A 26,414-nucleotide genomic window follows, 5' to 3' on the forward strand; every position below is an offset into this window, starting at 1 on the left:
GCTGCCTGCAGCATCCTCCAGCATGACCGGTTTGGCGGTGGGTCAGTCATGGTGTGAGGTGGCATTTCTTTGGGGGGCCGCACAGCCCTCCATGTGCTCGCCAGAGGTAGCCTGATTGCCATTAGGTACCGAGATGAGATCCTCAGACCCCTTGTGAGTCCATATGCTGGTGCGGTTGGCCCTGGGTTCCTCCTAATGCAAGACAATGCTATACCTCATGTGGCTGGAGTGTGTCAGCAGTTCCTGCAAGAGGAAGGCATTGATGCCATGGACTGGCCCGCCCGTTCCCCAGACCTGAATCCAATTGAGCACATCTGGAACATCTGGATCATGTCTCGCTCCATCCACCAACGCCACGTTGCACCACAGACTGTCCAGGAGTTGGCGGATGCTTTAGTCCAGGTCTGGGAGGAGATCTCTCAGGAGACCATCCGCCACCTCATCAGGAGCATGCCCAGGCGTTGTAGGGAGGTCATACAGGCACGTGGAGGCCACACACACTACTGAGCCTCATTTTGACTTGTTTTAAGGACAATACATCAAAGTTGGATCAGCCTGTAGTGTGGTTTTCCACTTAAATTTTGAGTGTGACTCCAAATCCAGACCTCCATGGGTTGATAGATTTGATTTCCATTGATAATTTTTGTGTGATTTTGTTGTCAGCACATTCAAGTATATAAAGGAAAAAGTATTTAATAAGAATATTTCATTAATTCAGATCTAGGATGTGTTATTTTAGTGTTCCCTTTTTTTTTTTGAGCAAAAAAAAAAAAAAATATTTAAGTTATTTAAAGATTTAAGTTAAATAACACTTGTTTGTTTAGTTTAGTTTGATAAACCTCTAAAGCGTATATTAGAGGGAAATAATAGCACATGTATCCAAAAAAGAGGAGTGAAGGGGCTGAAGCAGTAAACAGATTAGAAACCGAGATATGTGGTTTGGACAAGACATTTCACAGAAAGCACATTTCAAACAGCCTGCAAATTGAAATTTCAGGTGCATGAAATGTATATCAAAAAGGCAGAATATGCACTATTTAGACTTAGAACCAGTTTTTATGAGGGAGGTGAGAAGACAGGCAGGCTAATAGCAAGACAACTAAAAATGCAGAAAACTTCTAACGTAATTCCAGCAAGAGCAATAAGATGGTGACCTCATCCAGAGATAAACAGTGTGTTTAATTTTTTTATGAAGAGTTCTATATATGCTCCTGTTCAGCGAGCACCATAGACATTGATACTTTTTTGTCTGGTGTAGAATTACCTAGATTATCAGATAACCAGGTAGAGGACCTGGACTGTAATATAACAGAAGAGGAGGTTAGAGATGCCGTTTTATCTATGACAGCAGGGAAATCACCTGGTCTGGACGGCCTTCCTGTAGAATATTATAAAAAGTATATTGACATAGTTGTATTGACAGTGGTTTACCAGGAGGTATTTCAAACTGGCTCCAATCCGGGCACCTATAATGAGACTTTGATATTGCTGATTCCTAAAAAGGATAGAGATACTACAGAACCTGGGAATTTTAGAGCTATCAGCCTCCTTGCGATACGCTTAGAGAAGGCACTACCTTAAAATGAAAGGAATTCATACATAGTGACCAAGTAGGAATTATTAAGAACAAGACCTCAACTGATAATACATCTCGTGGTTAAACCTCTCAAATATAGTTCCTATTGCTGCTGTCTCCTTAGATGCTAAGAAGGCATTTGATAGGGTAGAGTGGGCTTTTCTCTTAAGAACCCTATAAAAATGTTGTTTTGGACCTGACTTTTGTAAATGGATAGGGGTCCTCTATTCCAATTCTAAAGCAACAGGACTTACGAATGGAATTATGTCTCCTTTTTTTTTGTCTTTCTAGAGTCACAAGGCAGGGATGCTCGCTCTCCCCTCTCCTGTTCACCATAGTTTTAGAGCCTCTTGCAACAATGATAAGAACAGATCCAGATATTAGGGGTGTACATGGAGGAGGAAAAGAGCACAAGCTGCTTATCTTTGCAGATGATATTCTACTGCTGGTCTCTGATCCTCTTCGGTCTGTACCATGATTACTTACTTGTATGGAATCATATTTTAGTTTGTCCGGCTACAAAATTAATTGGAATAAGTCGAAAGCAATGCCAATTAATGCCATATGTTATCCTGGAGCCGTTACCCCCATTTAATTTGAAATTAGTTCCTAATGGGATGAAATATTTGGGCATTAAGTTGAGCTCAAATTTGGAGGAAGTGATGGGACTAAATTGTGATCCACTACTAGTCAAGATTAAGATCAATTTAGAAAAATTGGAAAATATAAAACTATATTTATGGGGATAGATCAACGTGATTAAAATGGTTGTAGTCCCACAATGTTACCTATGAATAATCCATACCAGTATTTTAAACAACATGACAAATTAACTAAGTATGTTTTGTGGGATAGGAAAAAAAAACAGGATTAATATAAAGATGTGCTCACCAAGGGATGTAGTAGGCTTGGCTTTACCAGATGTTACATTGTACAATTTATCATTTGAAATGGCTAAATTGGCGAAGCATTGGTTCAAAAGGGACGCTGGCTTGGAATGGATAACAATAGAATGGGAACTAAGTTATCCTTTCACCCCTGTTGATACTCTGAAACATAGTCTTACAGGGGAGAGGTCTGTTGATACTCTGTCACATAGTCTTACAGGGGAGAGGTCTGTTGAAACTCTGTCACGTAGTCTTACAGGGGAGAGGTCTGTTGATACTCTGTCACATAGTCTTACAGGGGAGAGGTCTGTTGATACTCTGTCACATAGTCTTACAGGGGAGAGGTCTGTTGATACTCTGTCACATAGTCTTACAGGGGAGAGGTCTGTTGATACTCTGTCACATAGTCTTACAGGGGAGAGGTCTGTTGATACTCTGTCACATAGTCTTACAGGGGAGAGGTCTGTTGATACTCTGTCACATAGTCTTACAGGGCAGAGGTCTGTCAAACTCCCAACACAATTTTGTTACACTCAAAAGAGGTGTGGAGAACAGTACAAAAGATAAGTGGAATTTCACATCTAAAACAAGGATACTCATCATTGTGGCACAATCCTCGGCTACGGATAGGAAAGAAGTCTGTGTACAGGAACAGTGGCCAATGAAAGGAATTCATACTATAGGTGATCTGTACAATGAAGATGTTTTAATGTCATACTCAGATTTGGTACAAAATATGATGCGGGAGACAAGGGACATTTCTGGAAATATTTAGAATTGAAAGAATGTTTGTTAACCGGCTATCAACGAAATCCAGGAAAGAACCCAATAGCTGAGTATTTGGAATTACCCAAACATAAAGCAGCTATTTTCTACTCAATATTTAGTCATTTGCAGAGTAAAGACTGTAAAAACCTCAGAACAATATGGCAAATTTACTTAAAGTGTGAAATTGATGATGATACCTGGTTGAAGATCTTGTCCAGTTCAGGGAGGAACATAAGGGAAGCCAGGTGGAAACTTACTCAATATAAGACACTACTATTATTGGACCCCAACAAGGCTTCATAAGATGGGGCTGACAAACAATTCTCTGTGTCGGAAATGCCAAAAAGACACAGGGACATTTTTTAAAATTTTATTATTATTATTTTTTTATTTTTTTATTTTACCCCTTTTTCTCCCCAATTTCGTGGTATAGTAGCTACTATCTTGTCTCATTGCTACAACTCCCGTACGGGCTCGGGAGAGACGAAGGCTGAATGTCATGCGTCCTCCGATACACAACCCAACCAGCCGTACTGCTTCTTAACACAGCGCGTATCCAACCCGGAAGCCAGCCGCACCAATGTGTCGGAGGCTACACCGTGCACCTGGCAACCTTGGCTGGCGCGCACTGCGCCCGGCCCGCCACAGGAGTCGCTGGTGCGCAATGAGACAAGGAGATCCCTAACGACCAATCCCTCCCTAACCCGGACGACGCTAGGCCAATTGTGCGTCGCCCCACGGGCCTCCCGGTCGCAGCCGGTTACGACAGAGCCTGGGCGCGAACCCAGGGACTCTGATGGCACAGCTGGCGCTGCAGTACAGCGCCCTTAACCACTGCGCCACCCGGGAGGCCACAGGGACATTTTTACACACAATATGGAAATGTATATTAGTGCTACCTTTCTGGAAGGATGTTTTGAAATGTCTGGTGGAGTGTTGACTCCAGTTTCACCAAGAATATGTCTTTTAGGCGATAGAACAGAGTTACCTAACGTAACAAATTAGGAATTGGCACTGATCACTGCTGGTGTGGTTACTTAGAATTTGGAAGGGTCCTACTCCAACCCGGAAGCCAGCCGGCTAGCGTACACTGCGCCCAGCCCGCCACAGGAGTCGCTGGTGCGCGATGAGACAAGGACACCCCTACCGACCAAGCCCTCCCTAACCCGGGCGACGCTAGGCCAATTGTGCGTCGCCCCACGGACCTCCCGGTCGCGGCCGGTTACGACAGAGCCTGGGCGCGAACCCAGGACTCTGATGGCACAGCTGGCGCTGCAGTACAGCTCCCTTAACCACTGCGCCACCCGGGAGGCCCCCTTGTTTCTATTTCTTTGTTGGCCTAGTATGGTTCCCAATCAGAGGCAGCTGTTTATCGTTGTCTCTGATTGGGGATCATACTTAGGCAGCCCTTTTTCTCACCTGAGATTGTGGGATCTTGTTTTTGCATAGTTTTTACTATGTCGCCTGCAGAACGTTAGGTTCATTTATATTTTGGTGTTTTTTGGTGTTCATCAATAAAGAAAGATGTACGTTTACAACGCTGCACCTTGGTCTCATTCCAACAACGATCGTAACAGAGATACTATTTGACTGTGTATATGTGTTATGTTGGAGGATATGTCTTGATGTCATGCTCAATGTTTTTATGCCGTACAATGCTTATTTTTGTGTTTAATAAATACAACTTTAATAACAAAAAAAATGAATATCACATTTACATGAGTATTTAGACCCTTTACTCAGTACTTTGTTGAAGCACCTTCCGCAGTGATTACAGCCTTGAGTCGTCTTCAGTATGTCGCTACAGGCTTGGCACACCTGTATTTGGGGGATTTATCCAATTATTCTCTGCAGATCCTCTCAAGCTCTTGTCAGGTTGGATGGGGAGTGTCGTTGCAGCACAGCTATTTTCAGGTCTTTCCAGAAATGTTCGACCGGGTTCAAGTCTCTGGCTGGGCCACTCAAGGGCATTCAGAGACTTGTCCCGAAGCCACTCCTGTATTGTCTTGGCTGTGTGCGTAGGGTTGTTTTTATGTTTTTTATATTTTTGTAACCTTTATTTAACTATGCAAGTCTGTTAAGAACAAATTCTTATTTACAATGGCAGCCTACACTGGCCAAACCTGGACGACACTGGACCAATTTTGGCAGCCCTATGGGACTCCCAATCACTGTCGGTTGTGATACAGCCTGGATTTGAACCAGGGTGTCTGTAGTGACACATCTTCAAGACTGCTTCGCCACTCGGGCTGTGTCTTGGCTTGTCTTGGCTGTGTGCTTAGGGTCGTTTTCCTGTTGGAAGGTGAACCTTCACCCCTGTCTGAGGTCGTGAGCGCACTGGAGAAGGTTTTCATCAAGAATCTCTCTGTACTTTGCTCCTTTCATCTTTCCCTCGATCCTGACTAGTCTCCCAGTCCCTGCCGCTGAAAAACATCCTCACAGTATGATGCTGCCACCACCATGCTTCATTGTAGGGATGGTGCCAGGTTTCCTATCGATGTGATGCTTGGCAGTCAGGTCAAAGAGTTCAATCTTGGTTTCATCAGACCAGATAATCTTATTTCTTATGGTCTGAGAGTCCTTTAGGTGCCTTTTGGCAACTCCAAGCGGGCTAGAATGTTCCTTTTACTGAGGAGTGGCTTCCATCTGGCCACTCTACCATAAAGGCCTGATTGATGGAGTGCTGCAGAGATGGTTGTCCTTCTGGAAGGTTCTCCCATCTCCACAGAAAAACTCTGGAGCTCTGTCAAAGTTACCATCGGGTTCTTGGTGTCACGACTTCTACCGAAGGTAGCTCCTCTCGCTGTTCGGACGGCGGTCAACGTCGCCGGTATACTAGCCATCACGATCCATTTTTCCTTTTCTGTTTGTTTTGTCTTTGGTTCTTTTTCACACCTGGTTTCATTTGCGTTAATTTCTGTGTGTATAATTGTAACCTGTTGCCTGCCTAAATTTGTGCGGGATTAGTTATTGATTGTGAGGTGCTCGGTTAAATATTACCGTTATTTGTTTTCACAGGTTCTGAAGTGTATGAGTGTCGGAACTTTGTTTGTTCCTCCATACGTTTGCACGGGTTTTCTGTTGTTGAGGGCGTTGTCCTTTTGATTGTGCCATTCCTGTGTTGGTGGACTTTTTATTAAACACGCTTCTCAGACATCCCTGCTCACCTGCGCCTGACTCCTACACCTACCACCTAGACGCAAATTGTCACACTTGGTCACCTCCCCGACCAAGGCCCCTTTCCCCCGATTGCTCAGTTTGGCCGTGTGGCCAGCTATAGGAAGAGTCTTGGTGGTTCCAAACTTCTTTCATTTAAAAATGGAGGCCGCTTTGTTCTTGGGGATCTTCAATGCTGCAGAAATATTTTGGAACCCTTCCCAAGATCTGTGCCTCGACACAATCCTGTCTCGGAGCTCTACGGACAATTCCTTTGACCTTATGGCTTGGTTTTTGCTCTGACATGCATTGTCATCTGTGGGACCTTATATAGACAAATGTGTGCCTTTTCAAATGTCTAATCTATTGAATTTACCACAGGTAATGGAAACAGGATCCACCTGAGCTCAATTTGGAGTCTCATAGCTAAGGATATGAATACTTATGTAAATGTTACATTTGCAAACATTAAAAATAACTTTTTTCGTTTTGTCATTATGGGGTACTGTGTGTAGATTGATTAAATTGTTTTTCCTCATCAATTTTAGAATATGTCTGTAATGTCACAAAATGTGGAAAAAGTCAAGGGGTCTGAATACTTTCCGAACTAGCTGTATGTTGTGGCCAGACATGACTCTGTGTTGTCATATAGCCTACATGCAGAATAGCATGATTGATTTCCCTGCTGTAACTTGCCACACAACCACACAAGGTCATTTATGGAACTATAGTGAAATGGGATCATCTTGGGAACTTTCCCCCCCAGTTGACTGCAGCATAACAACCTTATTTGCTATCTTGGGTCAGACTCAGATCATAGCCTATAGCACACATCTTTGTATAATTGTATTCAATATTTGAAAGAATCAGGACTCAAACAACCTTGTTTAACATGAGAATAGGATGTTTGACGTCTTCAAGGTGTAAGATGACAACGCAGTGTAACATTTTACATTTCAGAATGGAAGGCAATTCATTATCAGTGGGAGAAGACTACGTTTGCTAGGCAGATCTCGAGAGCTTGTTGGTGATCCAATAGGCCTATGTTGTAGCAGCCTATAAAACAACAATGTTAATACCATATTGTTACCTTTAGTGATAATTAACCTGTTTTTTAAACGACAATGATCGAGAGCTCATTCATGATTTTCAATTAATAAGATTTGACTGCTTTTTTGACCAAAACACAGACTTGACTACAGGTGTTAACCTGCGTATCCAATCACTTTGACTATGGCTGCAAATAGGCTATTGACGGGTTATTATGCTTTACGCAATAATGGACTAAATCACAGATCGAGCACATCATTGCAAAAAGTACACAGTAGCCTAGTGGCAAAATAACTCAATTGATTGAATATGAAATTGAGTTCAGTATGATTGAAAAGCCTTTCTATGCCCATGTATGTAGGTAGTTGTAATACAGCCATCTTGGTTTTCATTTGAAGCATCATTTTATCTTTCACTTGTTAGTAAGAATTGCAGATACTTCGGCAACTTTGTGTTTGTAGTCAGCTTCGTTCGGTTGTTATCCGCAGTCACCCACAGGATAGACATCTTGATTCTATGTTTAGCAGATATATTCTGTTAATGAGGTGATGCAGAAGGGCAAAAAAAAGCATCTAACCATGCACTTTGGCTGCTCTGTTAGTGGTCTATTGATGTTAAGAATTTTGTCGTGGAACTGAACCTGCCCCCCCCCCCCCCCCTCCTTCTAAAAAAAAAATAATTTCAATAAATACAACTACAATAGTTTGTTTCAATGTCTTTATTTTTACTCAGGCGGGGATGTCAGAACATAATCCCTTGTCTGTGGTGCATTTAGAAGTACCGACTGCCCATGGCTGCGACAACCACTTTCATGAACTTCTGCCAGGTTGCCTGAATTTCAGGAGTGAAAGAGGCTCCGAACTTGGCGGCAATGACAATTGTGAGGACGTCAGCCAACACCTGTGGACAAAAGACAAAGGAGGACGTTGTTAAATAAGACTGACGGTTTTCTTTTACCTTTGGAATTAGACGTGTTGCTCTGATTGCTATGTGTGTAGGCTTACATCAGTAAAGCCTAAAATATAAGCCTATTTCTCAAGACAGAAGGCATACCCTGAAATTGTCAGGGTCGACGAAGAGTTTGTTAGCGTGGGTCTCGCTCAGTGACTTGTATGTGGCCAAGATGTTGCCCATGTTCTTCACAGCTTTATCCAGAGCTCCACACACGACCTTGCCGTGAGCAGCAACTTTGGGGTTGCCCATGATTGCTGCGGGAGTGGACACATCTCCGAAAGAGCCGAAATAACGCTGAGTCCAGGGGTAGACGATCAGGACTCTGTCATTGCAAGAACGCCGAAATATGTGAATTATTTTCAAATGTATTTCAATTATATGCCTAATTAATACTCTAACATGCTCCATTCAAATGTAACAATATCAACTCAATATTAATAGTAATGATAAGATAACAGGACACGTATAATAGTGTTATAATTACTCATGATCATCTCCACTATAAACTATATTAGATGATATATTTGAATGAGGCTGAAGCCATAACCTACCTTCCCAGAGCCAGTGGTCCGATCTCATTGATATCTACTTTGCCCCAGACAGCACTGATGGTGCTCTTCTCTGCGTCTGTCCATTCAACCATGTTGTCAGTGTTTGTTTTCCGGTTTTGCAACAAGATTAAACAAATTAATGTCTTGTGTAGGGAGACACTGCATGCAATTTATATTTATGAGTGCTCTCCGCCCACTGAAGGCGGCGCATATGATTGGCTCTGGCAAAGATCAGTATTGACCAAGTGAGCGCTTCATCAATTCCAACATCAATTCCAATAATGTATCTGTTAAAAACAACAGTAAATGTTAATTTATTAGCTGTTACAGAATCAAGTCTGTAGATTAGATCCTAAAAGATGGAAGTTTATGTAAATAGGCCTATACAGTTTATCTAGATTAACAACGTTTCAAAATTCGCATGATAACAGCTTAGTTCTCAGTTTTAATTTATTCCTCTGATGCAAGAATAAAAGCAAGGTTATGGCAAAACTCTTCCGAAGATTACACGTCCTTCATTGCAGTGTATGTATAAGGCTATTCTAATGAAAAATGAATGCAACCACTAAACATTTTTATGAATTTGGAATATGGGATAATTCAACATAATTCCGGCCTACAATTTGGCACAGTTTCTTATCTAGGACAAAATTACGCCTTCCATTTTTTTATCGGGGTATTTCAGACCGGTCCCGCCCATTTTAAGTGATTAATTTCAAGACATTAAATATGATAAGCAGAAATGTCCTGTATTATTTGTAGATAGGTGTGTACCCATGTCCTTGCATGACCTCTTTCTTCCTCTGACTTTTTTTGTCGATCATCATTCGAAGTTCAATCAACCTTATAATTGGGAATCATACATACAGGCCGTCATTGTAAATAAGAACGTGTTCTTAACTGACTTGCCTAGTTAAATAAAAAATACAAATGTGTCACTTTGAATAAATATTTTCGAATTGAATGCAGGTCTTTGAAGGTGGATTTGATTTTTGCAATTTAATTTACCAATGTAGTATATATTATAGCACTCTACAATCAAATATAGAGCCTACCTTTAATGATTTAACATTATGTAGGATAGAACGAAATTTGCATCATAATCTAGGTCTATACAATTTCAAATAGCAAATGAACTGTAAATGAAATATTTGGTTATTTTGGCAAAAAAAAAGCTGCATCTTTTGAATGAACTTATTGGAAATATATGTTCGGTTAGGCTACTCTGAAATATCTCGTTTATGCAACGAAAAAATAAAATAATAGCAATAATTATCTTAATCAAACAAATTGTAAAATTGTTGACATCTGTTTGATCTGGTGCATTTCATTTAAATGCATTGTGTTACAGTACATTCAGAAGATTAAATTGTAAAATACAAAAATAAACAAAAAGTTAATTAGGCCCTTATGATGGATATTATTAGAAACATAGCACTATGACATCTTATTTAATATTTCATAAACGCCAAAACAACGGTTCCTACTCTTTCATTATTTAACGTTATTTAGGATTTAAAATAAAATTTTGCCAATTAACTATAAATTAAATATTTGTTTATTTTGGCAAAAGCAGCTGGAACTTTAGAATTAACCTACTGGAAATATATGCTTAATTACATTGAAATAATTTGTTTTATGCAACAAAATAAATAATAATCTTTATCAATCAAACTGTAAAATTGTTGCATCTGTTGCAACAATTAATGTATTTGCATTGCGCATAAAGGAACAATATTAATGATGGATATTATTAGAAACATAGCCCTCTGACATCTTATTGAAGTTATTAATATAAAACGCTAACTTAATATTTTATAAAAGCCAAGAACGTTTCTTACTCTTGGATTTTGACCAAGATGATTGCAGTGTAGGGGGAGTGTACCCTAGTAGCTGGGTGTGTCTGCCGCTCTACTGTGGTATAAAGGGACCTAGTTGTGTAGGCAGTCATCTTCAGATAATTTCTTGTATATTTAATACAGGCCAATCAGAAAGGAGCAAAATGAGTCTGACAGCAAAGGACAAATCTGTGGTCAAGGCCTTCTGGGGCAAGATTAGTGGAAAGGCAGATGTCGTCGGCGCTGAGGCTTTGGGGAGGTAAGCCTTCTTAATTAAAGAATAATGTGTTTAAACTGATGACAGCGGCCTATGTGCCTACCTCGAATAAGCATTTTAACATACAATAAGTAAACTCATTTCATTACGTTGTAGACACAGACGATGGGAGAAATATGATACTCGTAATGCTTAAAAGTTCAGCATCTAACAAAAACTCCAATATGAATATGAATATTCTGTACCTTCCTTTGCAGGATGCTGACTGCTTACCCCCAGACTAAGACCTACTTCTCCCACTGGGCTGACCTGAGCCCCGGCTCTGGGCCAGTCAAGAAGCATGGAGGCATCATCATGGGTGCAATTGGTAAAGCAGTCGGACTGATGGACGACCTCGTGGGGGGAATGAGTGCTCTCAGCGATCTGCACGCCTTCAAGCTGCGCGTTGACCCTGGAAACTTCAAGGTTTGCCCACAGATAACCTATTGTCTGTATATTGATCACTCTGTCTGTTGCTAAAGCACAATCCTTCAATATTAACTTTTAAAATATACTTTTCAGATCCTGTCCCACAACATCCTTGTGACCCTGGCTATTCACTTCCCTTCTGATTTCACTCCCGAAGTGCACATTGCTGTGGATAAATTCCTTGCAGCCGTGTCCGCTGCCCTGGCTGACAAATACAGATAAGACCATCATGAAAGTCCATCGTTGGACTCCAGTTCCTGCTCTGTTGTTATTACAATAAAATAAACAGGCAATGAATGATGTTACGTCCTCTGTTGTGTCCTTATTCCACCACAGTTCACCATCAAAGTCATATTTGAATTGCATCACTGTCACATCTAGATAGAATACATTGAATGAAGAAAGGAAGGGATTAAGTACTAAATGGTGCTTTAGGTCCACCATCCACTAGCTCACTATGTTATTCTCCATAACTTTGGATAGCCTATCTAATACGTGTAACATGCATTTTGCTGACATCATTTAATATTTGATGAATATGGAGTAGTTACAGATGGGTTGGTAAACTGAATGGGTTATATGAAGACGGTAGAGTCACAAAGAAAACCTATTCAGAGAAGAACAAATATGTATTTTATTTCTAAATGAATTTTAAATAGTTTAATAACTTTTAAAAACGGTAAAAAATGACCATGTAATTTGCAACAAGCTACTTAATAGAATTGGCTATTTTGTATTTCCAATGCAGTGAATTAGAAGAGTAGAGAGACATGTGTATTTAAATTCATATGCAGTTTTGCACCGCAAACTATGCAATAATTATTGGAACACTATTTTGTGTGACTCACCGTTATAGGATTCGTATGAATAAATCCCTGCATCAGTCACCCTAATAATGGTTCATCTATCTGTGCGCCTATTAAGTAAAACATCCAAATCATATTTTAAAATGCATTGTGTTACTCAGTGGCGATTTTAGCATGACACTCTTGGTGGGGGGGGGGAAGGAAAAATGGGATGCATGCCAGCAAAGCCAATACACATAAAAACAGCTGATATGGCAGACTTGCTTAAACAAATGCGGTTTCTACTAACATTTGAGATGTACAAACAGGCTATAACCTGTTTTATAGGCTATAACCACCAAGTTAGAACAATCGGCGGAATTAACATGTGAAAATAGACCAACTTATTAGTGTGAGGCACATTGAACGCCGTTTGGGTCTTTACCTGTCAAACAAGACACGTCATATAACACTGTTTGACGCATTAAATAAGCTTTGAATTTGACACGTCAAATAACACAATTATATTATAGAATGTTGTTTGCTGAATTTGCACGTGCAAGCCAAGCACCAAAACTACTATCAGTAGCACTGTCAAAGCTGTACAAAAAAAGCAGCCAAACAACACACGAACGATGTTTTAACAATCCCGCTTCGGAGAAAATAGACCACATTATTAGGGTGAGGCACAGCATACAATACATTTTTGGAATCACCTTGTGAAGGTGGCTCAGTGGTCCTTTGTTGGCAAATGTTGTCATCAAAGTCTGGCATTTTCTGGATTTATGGTGTGAACTCGGGGGGGGGGGGGGGGGGGGGGGGGGAACAGCCACTCCATTGAATATCAGGCTAACATTAGTGGTTTATTTGCAACGCTTTCAGTTAGCCACTGACTCCTTCCAAACGACTTGTTGAATTTGCGATTTCCAACTTGTGTATATCAGGTACCAAGATAAGACCCATGTGCAGACTGTGTGAAGTAACAATGTTTATTATAACCACAGAGGCAGGCAAACGAGGCAGATTTCAGTAATCAGGAAAAGGTTAAAAAATAAAATAAAATAAAAAATAAAAAAAACAGGAGGACAAGAAAAAAACAGGACAAACGCTGGTAAACTTGACGAACTGACAAAAGACAGACAGAAAAACTCAGAACTCCGAACCAATCATGACAGAAAACTGAGCCAATTAGGCGCAAAGCTCTGTATTTTCTGTTGGCTAGACCCACCACCACAGAAAGCACTGAGCTAGGCTGAAACACCTGCATTTTGGAGCTGCCTTACTCAAGAAAGCAAAAAAGAGATAATGTTTGTATGCGGCTTTATTAACACGTTGATGTTTTTTTTAATGTGACACGGATTAATGCATAAAATTACAAGCAAAACAGGCATGCCCTCCTGTTACTCAATTAATGTGTTTAGGTCCAATGCAGCCGTTTTTATCTCAATATCAAATAATTTCTGAATAACAATTAGGTAGCCTATCCCAAAAAAAGCTTCTTAGCCAAGAGCAATTTCTCAAGTAGGAATGTTGCTTGGACTGTGAGAGTGGTCTGAGTGGAGAGGGGAAAACATAAAACTAGCTTTTATTTGCAAAACTCCATCCCATGAAAACAGGCAAGAATTTCAGGCTGTCTTTTCAAACCACTCTTACACTAAAAGGGCATTATCATCATTTTCTCAATTTCACATTATTATTTCAACCTCATAGTTTTACCGTCCAAAAACGGTAAAACATTTATTGACAGTGGATTGCAGTAATTATTTTGTAAGGAAACCAATACCTAAATATCTAAAAACAAGGAATATAAATATCTAAATATAGTTAGGCCAATATATCACTTTAAAATTAGCCAATATTTGTCCATGTTTTAGGAAAGCATTTGGATTTCAAACTGGAAGATATGTAGCCCTAGGTTTAGGCCTGTATCACCAATTTGAACCCTCTAAAGGCCTAACTACACAAAAAAAGAAAAGGTTCCCGAAGTCCCCTTTATGGTTTCTTCAAATTGAAACTGTGGGGGAACCCCTATAAGTTCTTCAAATAACCCCTTTTAGTGGTTCCTCAAACAACTTTTTGAATAACCTTTCAGGGTTCATTTTTGAACTACTCCCCTCCCCAGTTATTATTCTCATGAATAATAATACGCATAACAATAACAACAATAGCACAATATTTTAGTTCTCAGTGTTTATTGTGATTTTAGTGGCAAAGCAGAATAAAAACATCTAAATATGAGGTAAACTCTCAGCAGTGAAAGGTGTAAAGATCTCCTCAATTTAAGAGAAGGTTTGTCCATTGTATGAACTAAATGTTTATTGTTTTATGATGATCTCTCTTTTCATATTTGTGCAAATCTTTCTAATACAGAAAATGGACACAATTCAATGGATATCAATCAACAAAGAGGCAAGAATATGTAGGCTATAAGAATAGGTTGTTGGCTAGCTGTATTGGGTGCAGATGACTGAACTGATCACAGTTTTGTGTCATCAGGTATACAGACAAGGAGGCATACAAAGGTGTGTTAATTGCTATTGGTATGTTATGCAGATCACATTTGCCATCCTCTTTCCTTATCTCATCAATGAATATCCCATAGGCCTCTAGATTATGACCAATTATGTTTATGTTTATGATGTTTATGAAAACCATCATCAAAACAGTTTTTTTCATTCACATTCCCTCATTTTTAGTGTAGAAACCATGTGCCATAAGTACAATTGCAGGAGAACGTTTTCCATAAAAAACAACACTTCAAAAAGATAAACGCTTTTAAATAGATTTTATTTTTTTCAACATGTGTAGCTATGGCACAGGTTCCAGCCTAACAGACTGGTTTGGAGTGTCATCTCTCTTCCATATTGATGCTGTCGAGTGATGCTCTAGTGGTACTGTCTGCCAAGAGCGGACACAACGACAGCCAGGAACTCCTGGAAGGCTTCCTGAGTATCAGCATTGAAAACGGCGGGACCGAGCTTGGCGGCCACGCACACGGTGATGCAGTCGGCGAGGAGCTGTGGAGAGGGGACCGTAAAGGAACCAGATAGAGAATGTAATATTGAAATAAGCTTTACATCGGCTCATAACGCTATTTAATTCATACAACTATTTATTTTTGTATTTTGTTTCAGTTTGCTAAAGTGTAATACTCACCCTGAAGTTGTCGGGATCCACGTGCAGTTTCTCGGAGTGCATCACACTTTTCTCATGAGTTCAAAGTTATACTGGGAAATATTGAAGGGCAGATTGTCCTTGCTGGAGACATCAACCAAGTGATGGACAATATGATTGATAGAAGTACATTTACAGGTAACTCCACGCCAAAGGATAGACTTGCAATACATACAGTGGGGAGAACAAGTAATTAATTTGCATTTTATTGCATGACATAAGTATTTGATAAATCAGAAAAGCAGAACTTAATATTTGGTACAGAAACCTTTGTTTGCAATTACAGGGATCATACATTTCCTGTAGTTCTTGACCAGGTTTGCACACACTGCAGCAGGGATTTTGGCCCACTCCTCCATACAGACCTTCTCCAGATCCTTCAGGTTTCGGGGCTGTCGCTGGGCAATACAGACTTTCCGCTCCCTCCAAAGATTTTCTATTGGGTTCAGGTCTGGAGACTGGCTAGGCCACTCCAGGACCTTGAGATGCTTCTTACGGAGCCACTCCTTAGTTGCCCTGGCTGTGTGCTTCGGGTCGTTGTCATGCTGGAAGACCCAGCCACGACCCATCTTCAATGCTCTTACTGAGGGAAGGAGGTTGTTGGCCAAGATCTCGCGATACATGGCCCCATCCATCCTCCCCTCAATACGGTGGGCGGCAGGGTAGCCTAGTGGTTAGAGCGTTGGACTAGTAACCGGAAGGTTGCGAGTTCAAACCCCCGAGCTGACAAGGTACAAATCTGTCGTTCTGCCCCTGAACAGGCAGTTAACCCACTGTTCCCAGGCCGTCATTGAAAATAAGAATTTGTTCTTAACTGACTTGCCTGGTTAAATAAAGGTAAAATAAAAAAAAATAAAAACGGTGCAGTCGTCCTGTCCCCTTTGCAGCAAAGAATGATGTTTCCACCTCCATGCTTCACGGTTGGGATGGTGTTCTTGGGGTTGTACTCATCCTTCTTCTTCCACCAAACACGGCGAGTGGAGTTTAGACCAAAAATCTCTATTTTTGTCTCATCAGACCACATGACCTTCTCCCATTCCACCTCTGGATCATCCAGATGGTCATTGGCAAACTTCAGACGGGCCTGGACATGCGCTGGCTTGAGTAGGGGGACCTTGCGTGCGCTGCAGGATTTTAATCCATGACGGCGTAGTGTGTTACTAATGGTTGTCTTTGAGACTGTGGTCCCAGCTCTCTTCAGGTCATTGACCAGGTCCTGCCGTGTAGTTCTGGGATGATCCCTCACCTTCCTCATGATCATTGATGCCCCACGAGGTGAGATCTTGCATGGAGCCCCAGACCGAGGGTGATTGACCGTCATCTTGAACGTCTTCCATTTTCTAATAATTGCGCCAACAGTTGTTGCCTTCTCACCAAGCTGCTTGCCTATTGTCCTGTAGCCCATCCCAGTCTTGTACAGGTCTACAATTGTATCCCTGATGTCCTTACACAGCTCTCTGGTCTTGGCCATTGTGGAGAGGTTGGAGTCTGTTTGATTGAGTGTGTGGACAGGTGTCTTTTATACAGGTAACGAATTCAAACAGGTGCAGTTCAAACAGGTAATGAGTGGAGAACAGGAGGGCTTCTTAAAGAAAAACTAACAGGTCTGTGAGAGCCGGAATTCTTACTGGTTGGTAGGTGATCAAATACTTATGTCATGCAATAAAATGCTAATTAATTACTTAAAAATTATACAATGTGATTTTCTTGATTTTTGTTTTAGATTCCGTCTCTCACAGTTGAAGTGTTCTTATGATACAAATTACAGACCTCTACATGCTTTGTAAGTAGGAAAACCTGCAAAATCGGCAGTGTATCAAATACTTGTTCTCCCCACTGTATACTAGCAGAATACATGGACCTTACAGAAAATATGGATATTAGACCATCCTAATGATAGAGAACAAACTGTTTTCTCCCACTGTCATAAAACACATTCCAGAATATATTTATTCTTGATATCTAATTTGATGGTTACTAATGTGATTGATTGCAAGATTGGGCCCATTGCCCTCACAGATCGTGCTGTAGTAGAGTTACATATTGATATGAGGCGGCAGCCTAGTGGTTAGAGTGTTGGACGAGTAACCAGAAGTTTGCAAGATCAAATCACGAGGTAAAAGTTGTTCTGCTCCTGAACAAGGCAGTTAACCCACTGTTCCTAGGCCTTCATCGAAAATAAGAATTTGTTCTAGTATGGCGCCTAGAAAAATAAATATAAACTCGAAAAATGTGAGGAAGGGTAGATTTAGAATCAGCACCATGCTGTTACAAGATGCGATATTTATCCAATCACTAGCAGATGATCTTAGTTCCTTTTTTGCGATCAACATAGGCTCAACTGAAAATATTTAAGTTAAATAACACTTGTTTGTTTAGTTTAGTTTGATAAACCTCTAAAGCGTATATTAGAGGGAAATAATAGCACATGTATCCAAAAAAGAGGAGTGAAGGGGCTGAAGCAGTAAACAGATTAGAAACCGAGATATGTGGTTTGGACAAGACATTTCACAGAAAGCACATTTCAAACAGCCTGCAAATTGACATTTCAGGTGCATGAAATGTATATCAAAAACACAGAATATGCACTATTTAGACTTAGAACCAGTTTTTATGAGGGAGGTGAGAAGACAGGCAGGCTAATAGCAAGACAACTAAAAATGCAGAACACTTCTAACGTAATTCCAGCAAGAGCAATAAGATGGTGACCTCATCCAGAGATAAACAGTGTGTTTAATTTTTTTATGAAGAGTTCTATATATGCTCCTGTTCAGCGAGCACCATAGACATTGATACTTTTTTGTCTGGTGTAGAATTACCTAGATTATCAGATAACCAGGTAGAGGACCTGGACTGTAATATAACAGAAGAGGAGGTTAGAGATGCCGTTTTATCTATGACAGCAGGGAAATCACCTGGTCTGGACGGCCTTCCTGTAGAATATTATAAAAAGTATATTGACATAGTTGTATTGACAGTGGTTTACCAGGAGGTATTTCAAACTGGCTCCAATCCGGGCACCTATAATGAGACTTTGATATTGCTGATTCCTAAAAAGGATAGAGATACTACAGAACCTGGGAATTTTAGAGCTATCAGCCTCCTTGCGATACGCTTAGAGAAGGCACTACCTTAAAATGAAAGGAATTCATACATAGTGACCAAGTAGGAATTATTAAGAACAAGACCTCAACTGATAATACATCTCGTGGTTAAACCTCTCAAATATAGTTCCTATTGCTGCTGTCTCCTTAGATGCTAAGAAGGCATTTGATAGGGTAGAGTGGGCTTTTCTCTTAAGAACCCTATAAAAATGTTGTTTTGGACCTGACTTTTGTAAATGGATAGGGGTCCTCTATTCCAATTCTAAAGCAACAGGACTTACGAATGGAATTATGTCTCCTTTTTTTTTGTCTTTCTAGAGTCACAAGGCAGGGATGCTCGCTCTCCCCTCTCCTGTTCACCATAGTTTTAGAGCCTCTTGCAACAATGATAAGAACAGATCCAGATATTAGGGGTGTACATGGAGGAGGAAAAGAGCACAAGCTGTTTATCTTTGCAGATGATATTCTACTGCTGGTCTCTGATCCTCTTCGGTCTGTACCATGATTACTTACTTGTATGGAATCATATTTTAGTTTGTCCGGCTACAAAATTAATTGGAATAAGTCGAAAGCAATGCCAATTAATGCCATATGTTATCCTGGAGCCGTTACCCCCATTTAATTTGAAATTAGTTCCTAATGGGATGAAATATTTGGGCATTAAGTTGAGCTCAAATTTGGAGGAAGTGATGGGACTAAATTGTGATCCACTACTAGTCAAGATTAAGATCAATTTAGAAAAATTGGAAAATATAAAACTATATTTATGGGGATAGATCAACGTGATTAAAATTGTTGTAGTCCCACAATGTTACCTATGAATAATCCATACCAGTATTTTAAACAACATGACAAATTAACTAAGTATGTTTTGTGGGATAGGAAAAAAAACAGGATTAATATAAAGATGTGCTCACCAAGGGATGTAGTAGGCTTGGCTTTACCAGATGTTACATTGTACAATTTATCATTTGAAATGGCTAAATTGGCGAAGCATTGGTTCAAAAGGGACGCTGGCTTGGAATGGATAACAATAGAATGGGAACTAAGTTATCCTTTCACCCCTGTTGATACTCTGTCACATAGTCTTACAGGGGAGAGGTCTTGAAACTCTGTCACGTAGTCTTACAGGGGAGAGGTCTGTTGATACTCTGTCACATAGTCTTACAGGGGAGAGGTCTGTTGATACTCTGTCACATAGTCTTACAGGGCAGAGGTCTGTCAAACTCCCAACACAATTTTGTTACACTCAAAAGAGGTGTGGAGAACAGTACAAAAGATAAGTGGAATTTCACATCTAAAACAAGGATACTCATCATTGTGGCACAATCCTCGGCTACGGATAGGAAAGAAGTCTGTGTACAGGAACAGTGGCCAATGAAAGGAATTCATACTATAGGTGATCTGTACAATGAAGATGTTTTAATGTCATACTCAGATTTGGTACAAAATATGATGCGGGAGACAAGGGACATTTCTGGAAATATTTAGAATTGAAAGAATGTTTGTTAACCGGCTATCAACGAAATCCAGGAAAGAACCCAATAGCTGAGTATTTGGAATTACCCAAACATAAAGCAGCTATTTTCTACTCAATATTTAGTCATTTGCAGAGTAAAGACTGTAAAAACCTCAGAACAATATGGCAAATTTACTTAAAGTACTTAAAGTAAAATTGATGATGATACCTGGTTGAAGATCTTGTCCAGTTCAGGGAGGAACATAAGGGAAGCCAGGTGGAAACTTACTCAATATAAGACACTACTATTATTGGACCCCAACAAGGCTTCATAAGATGGGGCTGACAAACAATTCTCTGTGTCGGAAATGCCAAAAAGACACAGGGACATTTTTTTTAAATTTTTTTATTTTATTTTATTTTTTTTACCCCTTTTTCGTGGTATCCAATTGTTGTAGTAGCTACTATCTTGTCTCATTGCTACAACTCCCGTACAGGCTCGGGAGAGACGAAGGCTGAATGTCATGCGTCCTCCGATACACAACCCAACCAGCCGTACTGCTTCCTAACACAGCGCGTATCCAACCCGGAAGCCAGCCGCACCAATGTGTCGGAGGCTACACCGTGCACCTGGCAACCTTGGCTGGCGCGCACTGCGCCCGGCCCGCCACAGGAGTCGCTGGTGCGCGATGAGACAAGGAGATCACTACCGACCAATCACTCCCTAACCCGGACGACGCTAGGCCAATTGTGCGTCGCCCCACGGACCTCCCGGTCGCAGCCGGTTACGACAGAGCCTGGGCGCGAACCCAGGGACTCTGATGGCACAGCTGGCGCTGCAGTACAGCGCCCTTAACCACTGCGCCACCCGGGAGGCCACAGTGACATTTTTACACGCAATATGGAAATGTATATTAGTGCTACCTTTCTGGAAGGATGTTTTGAAATGTCTGGTGGAGTGTTGAGGCTTAACAACTCCAGTTTCACCAAGAATATGTCTTTTAGGCGATAGAACAGAGTTACCTAACGTAACAAATTAGGAATTGGCACTGATCACTGCTGGTGTGGTTACTTAGAATTTGGAAGGGTCATGTGACTCCTACTCTGAAACAGTGGATAGAATCAGTGTTGGAGGTAGCATCTTATGCTTGCTAGTATCACTGGTAGAAATGAAAATTCTAGAAGCTGGACGCGTTTTATTTGTCATGTTTCTAAGACTGTGAGGTGATTACTTATGCTTGTGAACCCATTTAGTTCTGTATTGTAACCTGTGAGATTGTCACGCCCTGACCTTAGAGAGCCTTGTTTATTCTCTATTTGGTTAGGTCAGGGTGTGACTTGGGTGGGCATATTTATGTTTCTATTTCTTTGTTGGCCTAGTATGGTTCCCAATCAGAGGCAGCTGTTTATCGTTGTCTCTGATTGGTGATCATACTTAGGCAGCCCTTTTTCTCACCTGAGATTGTGGGATCTTGTTTTTGCATAGTTTTTACTATGTCGCCTGCAGAACGTTAGGTTCATTTATATTTTGGTGTTTTTTGGTGTTCATCAATAAAGAAAGATGTACGCTTACCACGCTGCACCTTGGTCTCATTCCAACGACGATCGTAACAGAGATACTATTTGACTGTGTATATGTGTTATGTTGGAGGATATGTCTTGATGTCATGCTCAATGTTTTTATGCCGTACAATGCTTATTTTTGTGTTTAATAAATACAACTTTAATAACAAAAAAAATGAATATCACATTTACATGAGTATTTAGACCCTTTACTCAGTACTTTGTTGAAGCACCTTCCGCAGTGATTACAGCCTTGAGTCGTCTTCGGTATGTCGCTACAGGCTTGGCACACCTGTATTTGGGGGATTTATCCAATTATTCTCTGCAGATTCTCTCAAGCTCTTGTCAGGTTGGATGGGGAGTGTCGTTGCAGCACAGCTATTTTCAGGTCTTTCCAGAAATGTTCGACCGGGTTCAAGTCTCTGGCTGGGCCACTCAAGGGCATTCAGAGACTTGTCCCGAAGCCACTCCTGTATTGTCTTGGCTGTGTGCGTAGGGTTGTTTTTATGTTTTTTATATTTTTGTAACCTTTATTTAACTATGCAAGTCAGTTAAGAACAAATTCTTATTTACAATGGCAGCCTACACTGGCCAAACCTGGACGACACTGGACCAATTTTGGCAGCCCTATGGGACTCCCAATCACTGTCGGTTGTGATACAGCCTGGATTTGAACCAGGGTGTCTGTAGTGACACATCTTCAAGACTGCTTCGCCACTCGGGCTGTGTCTTGGCTTGTCTTGGCTGTGTGCTTAGGGTCGTTTTCCTGTTGGAAGGTGAACCTTCACCCCTGTCTGAGGTCGTGAGAGCACTGGAGAAGGTTTTCATCAAGAAACTCTCTGTACTTTTCTCCTTTCATCTTTCCCTCGATCCTGACTAGTCTCCCAGTCCCTGCCGCTGAAAAACATCCTCACAGTATGATGCTGCCACCACCATGCTTCACTGAAGGGATGATGCCAGGTTTCCTTCCGATGTGATGCTTGGCAGTCAGGTCAAAGAGTTCAATCTTGGTTTCATCAGACCAGATAATCTTATTTCTTATGGTCTGAGAGTCCTTTAGGTGCCTTTTGGCAACTCCAAGCGGGCTAGAATGTTCCTTTTACTGAGGAGTGGCTTCCATCTGGCCACGCTACCATAAAGGCCTGATTGGTGGAGTGCTGCAGAGATGGTTGTCCTTCTGGAAGGTTCTCCCATCTCCACAGAAAAACTCTGGAGCTCTGTCAAAGTTACCATCGGGTTCTTGGTGTCACGACTTCTACCGAAGGTAGCTCCTCTCGCTGTTCGGGCGGCGGTCAGCGTCGCCGGTATACTAGCCATCACAACCCATTTTTCCTTTTCTGTTTATTTTGTCTTTGGTTCTTTTTCACACCTGGTTTCATTTGCGTTAATTTCTGTGTGTATAATTGTAACCTGTTGCCTGCCTAAATTTGTGCGGGATTAGTTATTGATTGTGAGGTGCTCGGTTAAATATTACCGTTATTTGTTTTCACAGGTTCTGAAGTGTATGAGTGTCGGAACTTTGTTTGTTCCTCCATACGTTTGCACGGGTTTTCTGTTGTTGAGGGCGTTGTCCTTTTGATTGTGCCATTCCTGTGTTGGTGGACTTTTTATTAAACACGCTTCTCAGACATCCCTGCTCACCTGCGCCTGACTCCTACACCTACCACCTAGACGCAAATTGTCACACTTGGTCACCTCCCCGACCAAGGCCCCTTTCCCCCGATTGCTCAGTTTGGCCGTGTGGCCAGCTATAGGAAGAGTCTTGGTGGTTCCAAACTTCTTTCATTTAAAAATGGAGGCCGCTTTGTTCTTGGGGATCTTCAATGCTGCAGAAATATTTTGGAACCCCTCCCAAGATCTGTGCCTCGACACAATCCTGTCTCGGAGCTCTACGGACAATTCCTTTGACCTTATGGCTTGGTTTTTGCTCTGACATGCATTGTCATCTGTGGGACCTTATATAGACAAATGTGTGCCTTTTCAAATGTCTAATCTATTGAATTTACCACAGGTAATGGAAACAGGATCCACCTGAGCTCAATTTGGAGTCTCATAGCTAAGGATATGAATACTTATGTAAATGTTACATTTGCAAACATTAAAAATAACTTTTTTCGTTTTGTCATTATGAGGTACTGTGTGTAGATTGATTAAATTGTTTTTCCTCATCAATTTTAGAATATGTCTGTAATGTCACAAAATGTGGAAAAAGTCAAGGGGTCTGAATACTTTCCGAACTAGCTGTATGTTGTGGCCAGACATGACTCTGTGTTGTCATATAGCCTACATGCAGAATAGCATGATTAATTTCCCTGCTGTAACTTGCCACACAACCACACAAGGTCATTTATGGAACTATAGTGAAATGGGATCATCTTGGGAACTTTCCCCGCCAGTTGACTGCAGCATAACAACCTTATTTGCTATCTTGGGTCAGACTCAGATCATAGCCTATAGCACACATCTTTGTATAATTGTATTCAATATTTGAAAGAATCAGGACTCAAACAACCTTGTTTAACATGAGAATAGGATGTTTGACGTCTTCAAGGTGTAAGATGACAACGAGGTGTAACATTTTACATTTCAGAATGGAAGGCAATTCATTATCAGTGGGAGAAGACTACGTTTGCTAGGCAGATCTCGAGAGCTTGTTGGTGATCCAATAGGCCTATGTTGTAGCAGCCTATAAAACAACAATGTTAATACCATATTGTTGCTTTAGTGATAATTAACCTGTTTTTTAAACGACAATGATCGAGAGCTCATTCATGATTTTCAATTAATAAGATTTGACTGCTTTTTTGACCAAAACACAGACTTGACTACAGGTGTTAACCTGCGTATCCAATCACTTTGACTATGGCTGCAAATAGGCTATTGACGGGTTATTATGCTTTACGCAATAATGGACTAAATCACAGATCGAGCACATCATTGCAAAAAGTACACAGTAGCCTAGTGGCAAAATAACTCAATTGATTGAATATGAAATTGAGTTCAGTATGATTGAAAAGCCTTTCTATGCCCATGTATGTAGGTAGTTGTAATACAGCCATCTTGGTTTTCATTTGAAGCATCATTTTATCCTTCACTTGTTTGTAAGAATTGCAGATACTTCGGCAACTTTGTGTTTGTAGTCAGCTTCGTTCGGTTGTTATCAGCAGTCACCCACAGGATAGACATCTTGATTCTATGTTTAGCAGATATCTTATGTTAATGAAGTGATGCAGAAGGGGGAAAAAAGCATCTAACCATGCACTTTGGCTGCTCTGTTAGTGGTCTATTGATGTTAAGAATTTTGTCGTGGAACTGAACCTGCCCCCCCCCCCCTTCTAAAAAATAAAAATGTCAATAAATACAACTACAATAGTTTGTTTCAATGTCTTTATTTTTACTCAGGCAGGGATGTCAGAACATAATCCCTTGTCTGTGGTGCATTTAGAAGTACCGACTGCCCATGGCTGCGACAACCACTTTCATGAACTTCTGCCAGGTTGCCTGAATTTCAGGAGTGAAAGAGGCTCCGAACTTGGCGGCAATGACAATTGTGAGGACGTCAGCCAACACCTGTGGACAAAAGACAAAGGAGGACGTTGTTAAATAAGACTGACGGTTTTCTTTTACCTTTGGAATTAGACGTGTTGCTCTGATTGCTATGTGTGTAGGCTTACATCAGTAAAGCCTAAAATATAAGCCTATTTCTCAAGACAGAAGGCATACCCTGAAATTGTCAGGGTCGACGAAGAGTTTGTTGGCGTGGGTCTCGCTCAGTGACTTGTATGTGGCCAAGATGTTGCCCATGTTCTTCACAGCTTTATCCAGAGCTCCACACACGACCTTGCCGTGAGCAGCAACTTTGGGGTTGCCCATGATTGCTGCGGGAGTGGACACATCTCCGAAAGAGCCGAAATAACGCTGAGTCCAGGGGTAGACGATCAGGACTCTGTCATTGCAAGAACACCGAAATATGTGAATTATTTTCAAATGTATTTCAATTATATGCCTAATTAATACTCTAACATGCTCCATTCAAATTCAACAATATCAAGTCAATATTAATAGTAATGATAAGATAACAGGACACGTATAATAGTGTTATAATTACTCATGATCATCTCCACTATAAACTATATTAGATGATATATTTGAATGAGGCTGAAGACATGACCTACCTTCCCAGAGCCAGTGGTCCGATCTCATTGATATCTACTTTGCCCCAGACAGCACTGATGGTGCTCTTCTCTGCGTCTGTCCATTCAACCATGTTGTCAGTGTTTGTTTTCCGGTTTTGCAACAAGATTAAACAAATTAATGTCTTGTGTAGGGAGACACTGCATGCAATTTATATTTATGAGTGCTCTCCGCCCACTGAAGGCGGCGCATATGATTGGCTCTGGCAAAGATCAGTATTGGCCAAGTGAGCGCTTCATCAATTCCAACATCAATTCCAATAATTTATCTTTTAAAAACAACAGTAAATGTTAATTTATTAGCTGTTACAGAATCAAGTCTGTAGATTAGATCCTAAAAGATGGAAGTTTATGTAAATAGGCCTATACAGTTTATCTAGATTACCAACGTTTCAAAATTCGCATGATAACAGCTTAGTTATCAGTTTTAATTTATTTCTCTGATGCAAGAATAAAAGCAAGGTTATGGCAAAACTCTTCCGAAGATTATACGTCCTTCATTGCAGTGTATGTATAAGGCTATTCTAATGAAAAATTAGAAAGAGATGCAACCACTAAAAATGTTTATGAATTTGGAAAATGGGATAATTCAACCTAATTCCGGCCTACAATTTGGCACAGTTTCTTATCTACGACAAAATTATGCCTTATTTTTTTAATCGGGGTATTTC

The 26,414-nt window shown here is 40.7% G+C and overlaps 3 protein-coding genes across 5 annotated transcripts; 1 reads left to right on the forward strand and 2 right to left on the reverse strand.

The window, feature by feature from the left end:
- Positions 1 to 8,140: 8,140 nt before the first annotated feature.
- Positions 8,141 to 10,768, reverse strand: LOC139421249 (hemoglobin subunit beta-1). The gene is made up of 3 exons (XM_071171948.1): positions 8,943 to 10,768; positions 8,491 to 8,713; positions 8,141 to 8,337 (listed from the first exon to the last, which is right to left on the reverse strand). Exons 1-3 carry the CDS (start codon positions 9,032 to 9,034, stop codon positions 8,209 to 8,211), a joined length of 444 nt encoding a protein of 147 aa, XP_071028049.1. The 5' UTR covers positions 9,035 to 10,768; the 3' UTR covers positions 8,141 to 8,208.
- A 40-nt stretch (positions 10,769 to 10,808) lies between these two features.
- Positions 10,809 to 11,770, forward strand: LOC139421250 (hemoglobin subunit alpha-1). Its single transcript, XM_071171949.1, has 3 exons — positions 10,809 to 11,039; positions 11,255 to 11,462; positions 11,559 to 11,770. Exons 1-3 carry the CDS (start codon positions 10,945 to 10,947, stop codon positions 11,685 to 11,687), a joined length of 432 nt encoding a protein of 143 aa, XP_071028050.1. The 5' UTR covers positions 10,809 to 10,944; the 3' UTR covers positions 11,688 to 11,770.
- A 3,290-nt stretch (positions 11,771 to 15,060) lies between these two features.
- On the reverse strand, positions 15,061 to 25,882 carry LOC139421253 (hemoglobin subunit beta-1). 3 transcript variants are annotated; one of them, XM_071171953.1, is made up of 4 exons: positions 25,726 to 25,882; positions 25,274 to 25,496; positions 25,052 to 25,120; positions 15,062 to 15,195 (listed from the first exon to the last, which is right to left on the reverse strand). In XM_071171953.1, the coding sequence occupies exons 1-4, from the start codon at positions 25,815 to 25,817 to the stop codon at positions 15,136 to 15,138; spliced, it is 444 nt and encodes a 147-aa protein (XP_071028054.1). In that variant the 5' UTR covers positions 25,818 to 25,882; the 3' UTR covers positions 15,062 to 15,135. The 3 variants fall into 3 exon arrangements, with proteins under 3 accessions (XP_071028053.1, XP_071028054.1, XP_071028052.1); XM_071171952.1 differs by lacking the exon at positions 25,052 to 25,120 and having other exon boundaries at positions 15,061 to 15,267; XM_071171951.1 differs by lacking the exon at positions 15,062 to 15,195 and having other exon boundaries at positions 24,924 to 25,120.
- Positions 25,883 to 26,414: the final 532 nt, after the last annotated feature.

This window comes from Oncorhynchus clarkii, chromosome 12 (genome assembly GCF_045791955.1).
Source record: "Oncorhynchus clarkii lewisi isolate Uvic-CL-2024 chromosome 12, UVic_Ocla_1.0, whole genome shotgun sequence".
Lineage (NCBI taxonomy): Eukaryota > Metazoa > Chordata > Actinopteri > Salmoniformes > Salmonidae > Oncorhynchus > Oncorhynchus clarkii.

Excerpts from the sequence above, each read along its gene's own strand:
- LOC139421249 (XM_071171948.1), bottom strand. The coding sequence starts at position 9,034 with ATGGTTGAATGGACAGACGCAGAGAAGAGCACCATCAGTGCTGTCTGG. Across the intron at positions 8,714-8,942 it reads GGACCACTGGCTCTGGGAAG|AGTCCTGATCGTCTACCCCT; the intron begins GTAGGTTATGGC and ends TTGCAATGACAG. Across the intron at positions 8,338-8,490 it reads TCGACCCTGACAATTTCAGG|GTGTTGGCTGACGTCCTCAC; the intron begins GTATGCCTTCTG and ends TTTTGTCCACAG.
- LOC139421250 (XM_071171949.1), top strand. The coding sequence starts at position 10,945 with ATGAGTCTGACAGCAAAGGACAAATCTGTGGTCAAGGCCTTCTGGGGC. Across the intron at positions 11,040-11,254 it reads GGCGCTGAGGCTTTGGGGAG|GATGCTGACTGCTTACCCCC; the intron begins GTAAGCCTTCTT and ends CTTCCTTTGCAG. Across the intron at positions 11,463-11,558 it reads TTGACCCTGGAAACTTCAAG|ATCCTGTCCCACAACATCCT; the intron begins GTTTGCCCACAG and ends TATACTTTTCAG.
- LOC139421253 (XM_071171952.1), bottom strand. The coding sequence starts at position 25,817 with ATGGTTGAATGGACAGACGCAGAGAAGAGCACCATCAGTGCTGTCTGG. Across the intron at positions 25,497-25,725 it reads GGACCACTGGCTCTGGGAAG|AGTCCTGATCGTCTACCCCT; the intron begins GTAGGTCATGTC and ends TTGCAATGACAG. Across the intron at positions 15,268-25,273 it reads TCGACCCTGACAATTTCAGG|CTCCTCGCCGACTGCATCAC; the intron begins GTATGCCTTCTG and ends CCCTCTCCACAG.